The 15,644-nt window shown below is 42.1% G+C and overlaps 1 protein-coding gene across 6 annotated transcripts in view; it reads right to left on the bottom strand.

Annotated features, from left to right (window-relative positions):
* prdm10 (PR domain containing 10) overlaps positions 1-15,644 on the bottom strand; it is a 289,396-nt gene that overhangs the window by 177,059 nt on the left and 96,693 nt on the right. For 2 of the 6 annotated variants that reach the window (XM_060923486.1, XM_060923485.1), the window contains exon 2: positions 13,319-13,479. The exons of 1 other annotated variant lie outside the window; for it this stretch is intronic. In XM_060923486.1, coding sequence (XP_060779469.1) covers positions 13,319-13,393 — 75 coding nt within the window. In that variant the 5' untranslated portion in view covers positions 13,394-13,479. Of the gene's footprint in view, positions 1-13,318; positions 13,545-15,644 lie in introns of those variants that run through there. 3 more of the 6 variants (XR_009654875.1, XM_060923488.1, XM_060923489.1) reach the window with 3 other exon arrangements.

Below are 15,644 nucleotides of genomic sequence, written 5' to 3'. Positions count from 1 at the left end.
CATTCAGTTATATCTGAGCATGTCGTCACTGGGCAGAAGTAACAGCTTGTAATTGTGTGAAAGCAGATCTAAAACTGGAAGAAGCTGGTGTGTGATTGTATGAGCAGATTTAACAAGAAATAATAGCCATCTTTTTACAGACTGCCAAAAGCTCAACAAAAGAGAAGAAAAATGGAGGCACTTGATGTTGCTTGACATTCTCTACGAGTGAGCTGTCAATGTACAGTGGAGAGTGGGCACTCTGTTCTTCTTGAAAGATGTATTCAGTTTATGCTGACTACAACTTTCACAAATGTTCATAAATATTTAAGAAAGATCTACCAGATCGCAACAGAAAAATTTACTATTAAAACCAGTTGTTAAAACAAAGTGTGGTGAAGCAGCTTTTAGCTACTATGCAGTGCAGCTATGGAACCAACTGCCAGAGGACATCAAAAATGCTCCTGCTGTTGGCAGCTTCAAATCTAGGTTAAAGACCAAGCTGCTTTCAGATGCTTTCTGTTAAATAATTAATATTTTACATTTTTTTATAATCTTTTTCTCTGCATGTTTTAAATTTATTTTAACTTTATTCTATTTTATTCTGCTAGGTTTTTTTTTTTTCCTCTTTCTCTTTCTCCTTTTTCTTTTTGGCATTTTAATATTTTATTTCTACTATTGTTTAATTCTTATTTTCTTTTAATTCTTTTAATTAATTATTTTAGAATAAAGATAAAATTATTTTATGTAATTTTATTTCTCTATTGTTTACTGTTTTTGTTTTTACTTCTGTAAAGCACATTGAACTGCCATTGTGTATGAAATGTGCTATATAAATAAACTTGCCTTGCCTTGCCTTAAGAAAATTCCTATGTTATTTCACGTTAATTTTTAATAAAAGGAATATTTTTGTTGATAAGCTATTATACTGTACTCCAACGTTTACAAATGTTGGTAAATAATTATTGCTGTTAAGAAAAATAAAGTTTCTTTTTTAATTTAACAAAAAAGTATTTAAGTTGATAAAGGAAAATAAATGCCGCATTTTTGGTAATAAAATTTTCATTTCATTTTTTTTCAAAAAATATTATGGGAAAATGGAATTGTGAACCTGTCAGAATGCAGACATGGATGCAAATGCAGGGGAGAGGGGGGAAGCAGACTGTCGACAATGCCAAATCGATAGACTAGAAGTGAGGTCAGGAAGCAAGCGAGGGTCGGGTGATCAGCAAACAACATAGAATAGATGAGACAGAGCGTAAACAAAATAAGGCTAGCAAAGGTCAGAAAATCAAGAGGAAGAGAATAGCAAGGCTTGGTATGGACTGGATGAAACAGAACGATACTTTGCATGGGAGTGGGTGTTTGAGAGTGGCTTAAGTGTGGAAGAACTAATCAGGGAGAGGACTGTCAGCTGTGATTAATACTCTGGTGACAGAGAGCGCTGTGGATCTTGGGGCTTGGAGTTCAGTGTGTCCATGTTTGTAGTTTGTGTGTCTTTGGCAGGTTTACTGACAGAGCCCCTCCCCCCGAGGAGCTCCCTCTGGGAGCTGAAGTTTTTTGAGGACGCCCCCTACCTCGAGGTGCTGGTTTGTGTGGATGTTGGGTGTGGAATTCTTGCCTGAGGAGAGGGTCTAGGACAGGGGTCATCAAACTACGGCCCGCAGGCCGACTCCAGCCCGCCACCCCCCTTTGACCGGCCCCCAGCCCCTCTGCCCCCCACCACTTGAACCGGCCCTATGAGGCAATCCCCAAAAGTGGTCATGGCCTATTTTTTAAAATTGCTTTTTGGCAACAAATAACATGTCTGCATCTTGTATTTTGTTGATTTTATCAATTAAAATTGATATTTAGTTATAAAATGACCTATTCATATTTTCTGAATTTTCGTCATATGCTCGCGATCAAGCAGTGACAGGCAGCGCATGCGCAGAGAACTGTCAGTGTTAAGGACAGCAAAATGGCTAGCGGTAAGCGAAAAGTTGGCAGAGAGTGCAGAGTTTTTAAAGAACAGTGGACCACCGATTATTTTTTCATTCAGTGTAAGAACCGTGCAGTTTGTCTTGTATGTAAAGAAAGTGTCGGTTTTCAAAGAATATAATCTGCATCGTCACTACAAAACCCACCACAAAGAGTATGCTAGTTTGCGAGGGCAAACAAGAGAAGACAGGATTCGGAGGATGAAATGCGGACTGGCTGCACAACAGAATGTATTCCTTCGCCAAACCCAGATCAACCAGGCTGCTGTCCAAGCTAGCTATAAGGTAGCTCACCTACTAGCTGCCCATGGAAAGCCGTTTACTGATGGGGACTTTGTTAAAGTATGCATGCTTGCTGTGGCCGAGGAGGTGTGTCCCGACAAGAAGGATGCGCTCAACGCGGTGAGTCTCTCCGCACCTACTATGGCCAGGCGAACCGAAGATTTGGGGGACAACGTGTATGACCAGCTGAATGAGAGAACGTCAGAATTCGAGTTTTTTGCTTTGGCCATGGATGAGAGCAATGACGTGCAGGACACAGCACAACTGCTGTGATCTATTGCTCATATTATTATAATTTCACTGTTTTTTTAATGTATTTATTTTATAGGCCTATTTATTTGACCTTTATTAAGTGCTGCACACAATTATTAATATTATTAATAATATCAACAGGCCTACCTACAATTTATAATTTTCCACTCACCTTTGCCAGTGTCAATCACCTCAACTATGCAGATGTTTCTTACCTTGACAGCTTTGATGTTATTTTTATTAGAAATCTGTGTTATTTCAAATTAAAACAAAGTGTGAAGACTCGATTACTACTTTTGCAAACCACTAGTAAAGATAAACAAATATGTGCCAGGAATCAAGTGTTGACATAGTAGTGTGGATATAGTAGTGGGGATGGCTGTGCCAGGCTAGTAATCTGTACTACACAATGAGGCCTGCTGGTGGTCATATTTGTCTGGGTCATACAATTCTATGTTATATAGCTGACCCAACCCCGGCCCCCCATCACAGTCAGGAACGACAATGTGGCCCTCAGAGAAAAAAAGTTTGGTGACCCCTGGTCTAGGATGTCTTTGGCAGAAACCCAGTTTTGTTCTTCTGGTCCATAACCTTCCCAATCTACCAGGTATTCAACTTGTCCTCTTCTATGTCTGGAGTCAAGGATCTTGGGAGGCACGGTGGTGTAGTGGTTAGCACAGTCGCCTCACAGCAAGAAGGTTCTGGGTTCGAACCCAGCGGCCAGCGAGGGCCTTTCTGTGTGGAGTTTGCATGTTCCCCCCCGTGTCTGCGTGGGTTTCCTCCGGGTGCTCCGGTTTCCCCCACAGTCCAAAGACATGTGGTTATGTTAATATGAGACGGCCTTGGGCTGAAGTGCCCTTGAACGAGGCACCTAACTCCCAACTGCTCCCCGGGCGCTGTTAGCATGGCTGCCCACTGCTCTGGGTATGCGTGTGTGCTCATTGCTCAGGTGTGTGCATGTGTGTGTTCACTGCTTCAGATGGGTTAAATGCAGAAAGGAAATTTCACAAGTGTGTGATGAATAAAGTTGTGCTTTCTTTCTTTCTTTCTTTCTTTCTTCTTATTTACCTGGTAGATGGGTTCTCCCTCAAGAAGGTGTTCAGGGTGTTCTTGGACTGGAGTGTTTTCAGCAAGAGGGCCCAGGATAGCTGGTTTAAGGTTGAAGACATAAAACGTGGGGGATAATCTGCTGTGAGGGGAGAGTTCTAGGCAGTAGCAAACTTCATTAATGCACTGTAATACCTTGAATGGCCCAGTATAGCATGGCTGAAGCTTTCTAAGATTTCTAGTGGCCACCCATACTCTGTCGCCTGGGGAAAAGTCAGGATTTTCTCCACAGCCTGTACCTGGCTTGGTAGATCGTCCCAGGGGAACAGGGGTGGTTGATAGCCGAGTATGCACTGAAATGGTGTTAACTGTGTCACGGAGTGTCTGAGGGAGTTTTGTGCATACTCTGCCAATGGGAGAAAGCATGCCCAGTCCCCCTGGCTGCGCATGCAGAAGATTCTCAGGGAGCAGCCAATTTCCTGGTTGGCTCTCTCAACCTGGCCATTGGATTGTGGGTGGTAGACTGATGTAAGACTCACTGTGACCCCTAACCTCTTCATAAAGCAGGTCCAGAAACAAGAAATGAATTGTGAGCCTCAGTTGCTGACTATATCCTCTGGGATACCATAGTACCTAAACACATACTGAAAGAGGAGTTCTGCTGTCTGAGATGCTGTTGGGATGCCCAGTAAGGGGATGAGCTTAAGAGCCTTTGAGAAGCAGTCAACGATTACCATAATGGTAGTGTTCTCTTCTGAGGGAGGGAGGGAGGTCCATGATGGAGTCAATGGCTATATGGGACCAAGGTCTCTGAGGAACGGGGAGGGGGGCACAATTTACCAGCGGGAGGGGTTCTAGGAACTTTAGCCTGAGCACATGTAGAACAAGAAACTATGAACTGGTTAATTTCAGTAAGCATGTTTTCCCACCAATACTTATTCTTTAGCATTAGATGGGTGCAATGACTGTGGCAGGTGACAAATGGGCCCCATGTGATTAGTCAACCTCAAAATCGCTTGGGCACGTAGAGTAGACCAGGTGGGAGATTATTTGGAAGAATATGAGGTTAAGCGTTCCTTATCTCTCAGTCCAGGTCCCAGGTGATGGATTGTGCGAAACATTGAGTTGGAAGAATGGGGTGGATTTACAGAATCTTGGTGCATGGAACCAAAACTGTAAGATAGAGCATTGGCCTTGGTGTTCTTGGAGCCAGGGCGGAATGAAATGGTGAAGTTGAACCTCGTGAAGAACAGTGCAAACCTAGCCTGGGCCCGCCCATCCTAAGTGTGATGCAACACGAGGGCCTGTTGCGAGCTTAGTCTGGCCAGGCAAGCTATCTACAGCTCTTCCAAGCTCCCGAAAAATTGGGAGCCAATCAACTTTGAGCATCTCCAACGGCCCTGGGTAGAGGCGTGTTCAAGGCAGTGACATAGTAGAACTGCGACCGGAAGCCATAGATTGTTTACAGAATCTATGCCAGAAGCGCTTCATTCACTAGAAACATTACGAACATGGAGCAAGTTCTCATTGAAAACGGAGCAAAGAGCAGCCCTGGAGGTATTTATTGAAAGGAAGGACGTTTTCGCCTTGCTCCCGACCGGCTTCGGTAAGAGTTTAATCTACCAGTTAGCCCCGTCGCGTCACATACATCAGAGGAAAGAGTGATGTGATTGGTTTAAGCTTCGTCACAGCCTTTTCTGGCTTTGACCAGTAGCAAACTGAGGCATTTCAGGGAGGCGGGTCAACCACGCACTTTGGGAAACGGTTGGGCTTAATATCTTTGCCAGACCAAATGCTCGCAGAGCTCTGAAGTCGCGTTAGCCAGACTAGTGCAAACCTGGCTTGGCAAGGGTTTAGCCTCTTGGGGTATTCCAGATTCTTGTGGTCCATGAGAATGATAAAAGGGCGAGTGGACCCTTCAAGCCAATGCTGCCACTCTTCAAGAGCTAGCTTAATGGCAGGCAGTTCCCTGCTGCTGACATTGTAGTTCCTCTCTGCAGAAGAAAGTTTTTCGAGAAGAAAGCTATGGGATATAGTCTCTGTTTCTCACCAAACCGCTGAGACAGAATCGCACCTACTTCCATGTCAGATGCATCCACTTCTATTATAAACTGTTTAGTGGGATCTGGATGCTGGAGGACCAGAGCAGATGTGAAGACCTGCTTGAGACGCTGAAATGCTTCCTCGGCCTTGGGGTTCCACTGGAGGCACTTTGGTCCCTTCTTCAGCAAAGTATTTAAGGGGGTAGCTATAGTGCTGAAGCTCCTGATGCACCGGTGATAGAAATTTGCAAACCCCAAAAATTGCTGAAGCTCTCTTACGTGTGTATGTGTGGGACAGAATGTAACCGCAGAGACCTTGGAGGAGTCCATGCTAACTCCTTTGGTGCTTATAATATATCCTAGGAAGGAGATTTGCACCTGATGAAACTCACATTTCTTGGCTTTGGCATAGAGGTGATTTTCTAGCAGGCGGTTCAGGACGGTTCTGACGTGTTTCTTGTGACTTTCTTCATCTGGGGAGCAGATCAGGATGTCATCAATATACACAATGGCATATCTACCTAGCATATCCCATAGCACGTCATTGATGAAGCATTGGAACACGCTAGGTGCCATAGAAAGACCATGCAGCATCACCCAGTACTCAAAATGGCTGACAGTTGTGCTAAAGGCGGTCTTCCATTCATCGCCCTTTTTGATCCTGATCAAGTTGCATGCACTGTGGAGATCCAACTTGGAAAAGATCGTAGCTGATCCAAGTTGTTCTAGTGCTGCAGGAACTAGGAAGAGGGTAAGGGTATTTTACCGATACTTGGTTCAAACCTCTATAATCAATACATGGTCGGAGTCCGCCGCCTCGTTTATCCATGAAAAAGAAGCCTGCAGAAGTGGGAGATTTGGACGGGCGGATGTATCCTTGCTTAAGGGCCTCTTGGATGTACTCCTCTATGGCAGTGTGTTCCTTCTGGGACAGGGGGTAGATACGCCCCCGTGGTGGTGACATGCCTGGCAGTAGGTCAACAGTGCAGTTATAGGGCTGATGTGGTGGTAGCCCACATGTCTTTCCCTTGCTAAAGGCCTCCTGCAGGTCCATGTAACGCTCTGGCACACCAACCAGGGAGTCAGGTTGAGGACTCTCCACAGTAGTGGATGAAAAACTGACTTGGAGCCGAGATACACAGTTCTGAAAACAAGTTGGAGACCATTGGAGAACTTCCTTGTCCTGCCATGAAATCAAGGGATCGTGAAGCTGCAACCATGGATAGCCGAGAATAAGATCGTGATGTACAGTATTAGTGACATAGAGCGAGATGTGTTCAGAATGCCCACTTGGATGTGGAGTGGCGTGATTCACAAAGCGACAAAGCCATCGCCTATTGGTCCTCCGTCGATGGTCCTAATGCTGAGTGCACTCTGCAGGGGGGACTGTGGGCAGGTTAAATTTCTACATGACAGATAGAGTGGCTGATGAAGTTCCTTTCTACCCCTCAGTTGATAAAAGCACACAGGACATGTGTGGAGTTGGTCAGCTTCAGTAATACTGGCACTTTAAAAGACTTGAAATAAAATTTTCTCACCAGACTCACAGTGCGTGTAGAACCTTCTGTTGGAGCTGGACGGGACAGACGAATGGGACAGTGGTTGAGCTGATGCTCGGCGCTCCCGCAGTAGAAGCACAAACCCTCCCTTCTCCTTCTTTCACGCTCAGAGCGGGACAGCCGGGTGCGTGAGACCTCCATGGGCGAGCTGTCCTCAGAAGTTGTGATAGGCTTAGCGCTTTCCTGAATGGAGGGGTGGTGTACCAACAGATGATCGAGTCGAATGGCTAAATCGATAAGAGAGCCCAGCGCGAGTTGTTCATCCCAGCAAGCTAGTTCGAATTCCGGGACGTAGACCTTGGCGAAAAATGGCTTTCGAAGCAGGTTTGTTCCATCCACTGGCTGCTGCTAGTGTTCTGAAGGTGAGAGCATATTCTGCCATGCTTCGGGGACCTTGTGAAATGGAGAGCAGACTTTCACCAATTTCAATACCTTCCGGTTCATGGTCGAAAACTCTCTTAAACAGAGAGGAATCGTTCATCAAAAGTGGCTTGCTCTTGGTTCTTGTTCCACACTGCACTTGCCCAGCATAGCACTTTGCCAGTGAGGAAAGAAAGGAATTTGGCGATCTTATGTTTATCGGAGAGGTTCGGCATGGTAGCGAAATACATGGAGCACTGAAGAAAGAAACTCTTACAGTCGAGAGCATTTCTGGTGAACCTCTCGGGTGCAGGAAGTTGTAGCACGGGGCTGGGAAGAGGCTCAGGGTGTGGTAGGAAGGTCATCACGGTTGCTAGTTGCATCATACAGATGTTGAGATCCGCTAGTATCTGTTGATGTTCTCCCAATAATGGCCCTTTTCCACTACCCTTTTTCAGCTCGCTTCAGCTCGCTTCAGCTCACTTCAGCCCGACACGGCTTGCGTTTCGACTACCAAAAACCAGCACGACTCAGCTCGTTTCAGCCCTGCTTAGCCCCCAAAACTCGCACCGTTTTGGAGTGGGGCTGAAGCGAGCCAAACCGTGCCGACTGAGGTTGGGGGCGTGAGCAGACACTCCCCTGTGCACTGATTGGTGAGGAGGCGTGTCCTCACATGCCCACACACGCCCCGCGAGCGCGCTGGGATCTGTAAACACCGCAAACCCGGAAGAAGAAGAATTATGAATTACGAGAATTTCTGAAGCCTTATGCGCCTCGCCTCATCTATACACTCTTGCCAGTATCTGTTGGCGTTGTCGGTGACAACAAGCCACAGCACCAAGACCAGCAACACTAACGACTCCATGTCCTCCATGTTTATTGTTTACTATTCGGGTCGTGAGACTACCGCTGAAAAGATCACTGAATCAGTGACATACAGAGCATCGTGGACGAGTTCGCGGAGCGCAAGGCTCGTCGTATGCCCTTCAAATAATGCGCGCAGTAGGCTATTGATGTTTTATTATGAGCCATGTACAGTATGTCGCCTAATGTTTTTTTGTTTCTGAGTTACATGTTCGTTTGAAGGACTTAATGTACAAAATAACATAATAGTTGCACCCCGTAGTGTTGAAATTGGTAAACACAGTGCATTCAGTGAGGTTTGCACCGCCCTCCTTTTATTTCTGACTCTTCCTGCCACCACTCTGAGCGCTCATTCGTATGCCCTTCAAATAATGTGCGCAGTATAGGCTATTGATGTTTTATTATGAGCCATGTACAGTATCCTAATGTTTTTTGTTTCTGAGTTACATGTTCGTTTGAAGGACTTGATGTACTAAATAACATATAGTTGCACCCGGTAGTGTTGAAATTGGTAAACACCGCAGTTGCGGACATTTTGTAGCCTAAAATGATGTTATGATAAGCTTTAATAAAGGGCCCGGTCATTTGCCCCGCCCCCGGCCCGGCTCTGACTTGTTCCGCCACTGTCACTGATGTCACTGTTTGCGCTGCTTAACGACATCACGTGACGTCCACCCACTTTCACTAACTCCACCCAATGTGTCCACCCACTTCCAGCCAGCACGGTTCAGCGCGGTTGTAGTCGAAATGCAACTCCAACAGCCCCGCTCAGCTCGACTCAGCTCGACTCGGCACGGCACGGCTCAGCCGCGTTTGTAGTGGAAAAGCGGCATAAGTGTCCCTGAGCATTCAAAGCAGTCTGCTGTGCCTCTTCCACTACATCCATGGTGGTGAAGTATCCTATCAGAATGCAGGCACTTACAGATGTAAATGCAGAGGAGAGCGGGGAAGCAGACTGTCGACGATGACAAAACAATAGACGAGAAGCGAGGTCAGGAAGCAAACGAGGGTCAGGCGAATGGCAAACAACGTAGAATAGATGAGACAAAGAGCGTAAATGAAATAAGGCTAGCAAAGGTCAGATAAATCGAGAGGCAGATAGAGAATAACAAGGCTTGGTATGGACTGGATGAAACTTCGCATGGGAGTGGTGTTTGAGATTGGCTTAAGTAGGGGAAGAGCTAATAAAGGAGGTGAGTGTCAGCTGTGATTAATACTCTGGTGACAGAGGGCGCTGTGGATCTTGGGGCTTGGAGTTCTGTGTCCATGTTTGTAGTTTGTGTGTCTTTGGCAAGTTTACTGACAGAACCCAATATTGTGAATTGAATTGTGCACTGGATGAATCATTACATGCCTGTTAAACACTGATAAAACTCAAGTTTTAGTGGTCAGCCCCAAATCCTTACTATCCACATCATCCAATTTTGCTGTTAGCTTTGCTGTGGTTTTTAAGCCTGCTCCTACCGTCAGAAATCATGGTGTACTATTTGAGCCATCACTTAATTTTGATCTACATATCAATTCACCAAAATTGCATTCTTTCACTGCCATAACATTGCTTGCCTTCGCCCGTTTCTGACTAATAACGATACACAAACTTGGGTTCATGTTTTTGTTATATCTTGTATTGATTACTGTAATTCCCTCTTCACTGGCCTCCCTGCTAATTGTTTTTCTATTGTATTTTGCTCCATTTGAAATAGACTGATGTGTTACATACTATGGCCAAATTATTGTCCCAATTTGCCCTTAATTGTTGAGCTGATTTTTTTTTTTTTAGAATAGTTGAAAGGATTATTTTCTGTAGCAATGTAAACTATGTTTGATAGGAATAATAGTGTCTAATGCAGAAATTAAAATTACCTCCTCCTTGGTGTCTTATTTTGAGCCATGAACTAAATCACTGATAGCTAAGAATAAAACAAATACACATTTTCAGCATTCAGTCATGATACTTGCTTATTCAGAGCTTTGAAAATAAGAAATATTCAGAAAGTGGACCTTCACAAATTTGATTTTAAAACCTTAATCAGTGTTAATTTTGACAAGAATATTAAATTTAGTTTAACTTTGTCACTTACCGAAAATTGTAGTCGGTCTGCTTGTTTTGGTCAAGATTTGGTCAGATGAACTCAGTTTTAATTTTACCAAATTTTAGTCTATGTTTTAGTCATAATTTTGAGTTTCATGATACCGTAATGGATTTTGCTTAAGTTTATTTCTCCTGACTGTAAAAATTCCCTTGAGAAATAAGAATACCTTGAACAATGTGTTGAGTCAGCATGTGTTACTGATTTGTACTGTTGGAGCCATTATAAAAGACTGATGGGGTTCAGTATAGGGTTTTTTTTCTTTTAATTTAGTAATTTGTTTTACATTAATGTTTGGCCCTGATATTGCTGTTGCAGTTAAGGTTTATTTACTGTATCAGTGGTTTTGCTTGTATAAAATATTCTCCTGCCTGATATTGTAATGGTACATTCAATTTAGCGTTTGTGGATGTGGGGATTGTATTGACGGAAATAAGACTTTTAGGTTAGGATTTATCAGTTTTCTGATAAATCTGATTGAACCAACTGTAATTTGGAACTGTCAAAAATGCATTAGTAAAGTGGGTTTTTTTGCATGAAGATTTTTATTCTCAGAGAAGATTTTCGTGTCACCCTTGTTAAAAGTAGCCTGCTTCGTAAGCAGCCAAGGAAAACAGAAGAATCGCCAATACATGTACTTTTTTCATATATCATGTAAACATGAATGTCAAACTAGGTTGTCTGCCTGAACAGAACCAGTTATTTCATCTTGTCTTTTCTCATCAGGGCATAATGAACAGAGATTTCACTGTACTTTTTGCTGTTCAAATATTTACGTCATTTGCATTGTCATTACAATTTAATAATTGTAATGACAACACAATATGCTGCCATCCAGACAAAATCTTTTTCAGGGAAGGCCTTCTTCTTTCAGCAAGACAATGCCAAACCACTTTCTGCACCTATTAACCTCTGAGGTCTGAGGGTATTTTCTGGCACACTAATGATTTTGGCATGCTCCGATTCTGTTGTCAATTTCAACAAATCTAAGCAGTATTTTAAAAAAGTCATATGACTTTTTTTGTATTCAGCACAAGTTCAGCTACAATAATATCTACTGTATGTAGTATGTATGTCATGATAATACTTAAAAAAAAATAACATGAAGATGTTGTAAAAAGCAGTTTTAGAACTGTGTTGGAATGTGTGTGTGTGGGGGGGGACCTTACCCATTGTGATGAACCGTTTTGGTCACTTGAGGTGATTCTGTTCAGTTTTTAAGAATGTATCAAACACAAAAACTTAAATCTACACCACTGATTTGGACAATTAACTGGACATCAAAAAATTGTGTCTTATTGTTTTGGGATAAAGAGTTGGCAGTGGGAAGGGTATTCAATAAGAAATAAAAAAAAATCCATTCATTCAATGAGAAAAATGAAAACCCCTCCCACTGCCAACTCTTAATCCCATCAGGTCAATTCACACTGGGTAAAGTAATGTTTTTTCACACATTCCAACATAGTTCTAAAACCGCTTGCTTCATTTATCTGGTATTTTACTTTATTTTGGTATTTGACTCTATTCAGTATGTCTTGAAATGAACCCTTGTTCAGAACCACAACCATCTCTGTTACTCTGTTACACAATTACTCTGTAATTTTGCTCCCACTGCAAATTTTACTCTCTAAACTCAAAATAGAGCAAAATTAACTATTTTGAGGAAAATCCTTTTAACTCTGGAAAAAAAATTGCTCAGTCATTTTTCCTGTGTATGAGCACATGAACTGATCTGCTCATAATAAATAGAATAAATATTGACACTTACTTGAGTTGATCTTTGGCTGGATCGAGTCGAAGTTTTAAAAATAAAAACAAATAAATTTTAAATTAAAAAAAAGGCACCGTTCATCAGTTCTCAAGATTGAATTGAATCGCTGTCCTGAATCATTCGAAGCGTATAAAATCCGCATGCCATCTCACAACAAATTTTACCTCCAAATAGCTTGAACTATGTGTGACAGATTTTATCCTGTTTATGGTGGGCATTCCCACCATGAAAGAGGAACCAATAAAAACCGAAAGAGTGAAAGTGATTATCATGCTGTTACCATGTGAATAGTCTTTTATGAATGTGTAAGTGGGTGCTCAGCGCTCCGACTCCGGTGTGACTGAGTAAGGTGACAAGTTTTAAGTTTCATCTAATTTAGGTAATTTAAAAACTATAATATTTGGCAGTAGGCACATAGGAAAGTGCAAAATATAAAGTTTGTCAATATGTTTATCATGCTTGTATGATAAAAAACTCAAAGATATTTATCTCAATACATGACCTACTCATTCTAAACCTGCCAAGCTTCGCCAGCGAAGCTCTCGACCCCAAAGGGGTAAAACTGCATGGCTCTGTTGTAAAAGAGTCCGGGTGCTAAACTGGCCTGGTTGCAGTCCAGAACGGTCTCCCATTTCAAACATCTGGCACATTATGAAGTGCAAAATACGACAAAGGAGACCCCAAAATGTTGAGCAACTGAAATTGTACATCAGGCAAGAATGGGACAACATTTCTCTTTCAAAATTCCAGCAATTGGTCTCCTCAATTCCCAAAAGTTTACAGGGTATTGTTAAAAGGAGAGGTGATGCAACACAGTAGTAAACATGCCCCTGTCCCAACTTTTTAGAAATGTGCTGCTGACATCAAATTCAAAATGAGCTTTTTTTTTTTCAAAAAATAAAATAATTTCTCAGTTCGAACATATGTTGTCTGTGCAATATTTTTAGTTAGATATAGGGTTTCCATGATTTGCAAATTATCGCATTCTGTTTTTATTTACAGGTTACACAGCATCCCAACTTTTCTGGAATTGGGGCTCTATATAAGATAGTATTACTCCAGAATCTATAAAAGTATCCTGGAACTGATGTACCTGAGCTGGATTGTTGGTTTCATTACTGGGGGTCTGATTCCACACAGAGGATGATTCCTGGTCCTCCATGGCCATCTTTTGAGGACAGCCTCAAATCCTGTATTGCACCCACTCACAAAGCCACAAAGCAGCCAGGTTCTGCACTAAAAAGGGAAAGAAGTCTTGCAAGAAAACATAGGGATCACATTATGTTGCACTGTGCCATAGTGCAAAAGAAGCATATATACTGAATATCTCTCTCACACACACGCGCACGCACACACACATTTCCACGATTATAGGCACCCCTTGTTTATTTTAAAAAAAAGTTAAAAATATAAATACCCCCCCACACCCCTTGGTGAAGTCGCTTCATCTCACATTAACATGGGAAAGATCCAACCTTTAACTGAAATAAATTTATTCAGAGAAAAACAAATCGCTTATCAAAAAATAATTATTTTCAACAAAAACACAACGTGTCACTACTATTAGCAATTATCGTGAACACTGAACTGAAGCATGTTTCCCATTTAAACTGTACATTTTTGAGTTGATTGTAGAGTGTAGGAACTTTCAAGCTGTAATCCATGAGTTCCTGATGAATTGGGGTACAAATATGAGGCAACACAGAGGCCAAATTCCCTTAGTCATCCATCAACATGGAAAAAATAAGAGAACACACAAACCAAAGGAGGGAGAAGGGAATGGTTATTTAAAAAAAAAACAAAACACCCTACTCACTTGAAAACACCCATTTCTACTGTTAGTGCAATAATAAAGTGGACATCAACTGGAACTGTTACAAACTTGCCTGGAAGAGGACCCAAGTTTTTTTTTTTTTTGCCCCATATACAGCAAGGAGTGTGGTAAGAGAAGCCACAAAAGAAAAAGAAAAAAAAGCCCCAAGGATCACCGTTGATGAATTACAAGAAAAAGTCTTAGGGTTTCCAAGTTTCAAAAACCACTGTTAGCCACAAACATAAAAAGCACCTGAAGTTTGCAAAACACTTCTACAACTTTGACTGGAACTGTGTTCTATGGTCTGATGTAACAAGAACAGAACTTTTTGGCAATAAACACTCAAGGCGGGTTTGGTGTAAAAAGAAGTATGGCTACAATGAAAACCTTATCATAAGTGTAAAATATGGTGAAAGTTCTGTGATGTTTTGGGGCTGTTTTTCTTCCAAAGGCCTCGGAAATCTTGTTAGGGTACATGGCATCATGGACTCTATGAAATACCAGGACATTTTAAATCAAAATCTAGCTGTCTCTGTCAAGAAACTAAAAACTGGGTCGTCACTGGACCTTCCAGCAGGACAATGATACAAAGCATATGTCCAAATCAACACAAAAATGGTTAGCTGACCATAGAATCAAGCTTCATGCCATCTCAGTCCCCTGACCTGAACCCCATTGAAATCCTGCGGGGTGAGTTGAAGAGGAGAGTGCACACTAGAGGGCTTAGGACCCTGGAAGATCTGGAGAGATTCTGTAAAAATGAATGGTCTCAGATGCCCTGCTCTGTATTTTCCAACCTCATAAAAATGTTATCAGAGACTCAGTGCTGCTTTACTGTCAAAGGGAGGTTGTACAAAGTATTAAATGCAGGGGTGCCAAGAATAGTACCAGAAGTTTTTATTGAAAATAATTATTTCTTCCCGGGACATCCGATTTTTCTCTGAATAAATTTCAATTAAAGGTTAGATTTTTCAAATTTTTTTTTCAGTGCGAGATGAAGTTACTTCACCAAAAGATAGATTTTTTTCCTAACCCTTCTTACTAATCTTTATAAGGGGTACCAAGAATTGTGGAGTCACTCTGTGTGTGAGATATTGATTTTACACACACACACACACACACACACACACACACTATAATTTTATATATACACACACACACACATTTTAAATATATGTGGCAGATCACAGAATCCAGGGACACATGTCTGCCCAGGGGCATTTTGAGTTATTGACAGATTCAGAAAGTACAGTTTCTAAGCTTTCCAATGATGCCTTCCATGTGGAGATCTGACAATATTTGAAGAATGTGTGGCCTTTTGAAAGTGTATACTTCTTAAAACAGAAAAGGGAGAAAATCGCCCTCAAAGTTTTCCATCTCAACTACTCTGAGTGCAGGGCGGGCACATAATGGTGCTCTTTTGCATGACATTAAGGAAAGCCCTACCCCCTACTAGCTAGCACGATACTACTTTCATGTAAACAAAGATCACCACGTCAATTTTCCTTCCATGCAAAGTATGCCCAAAACAATTAGGAAGTACAAAAATAAGTCCTAAAGTATACTTTAACGTTTTGTGGTTGAAAAATTACTCACACTGTAAGAA

The sequence above is a fragment of the Neoarius graeffei genome, chromosome 6, assembly GCF_027579695.1.
Source record: "Neoarius graeffei isolate fNeoGra1 chromosome 6, fNeoGra1.pri, whole genome shotgun sequence".
Classification (NCBI taxonomy): domain Eukaryota; kingdom Metazoa; phylum Chordata; class Actinopteri; order Siluriformes; family Ariidae; genus Neoarius; species Neoarius graeffei.
This window is presented reverse-complemented; position numbering and strand designations above follow the sequence as displayed.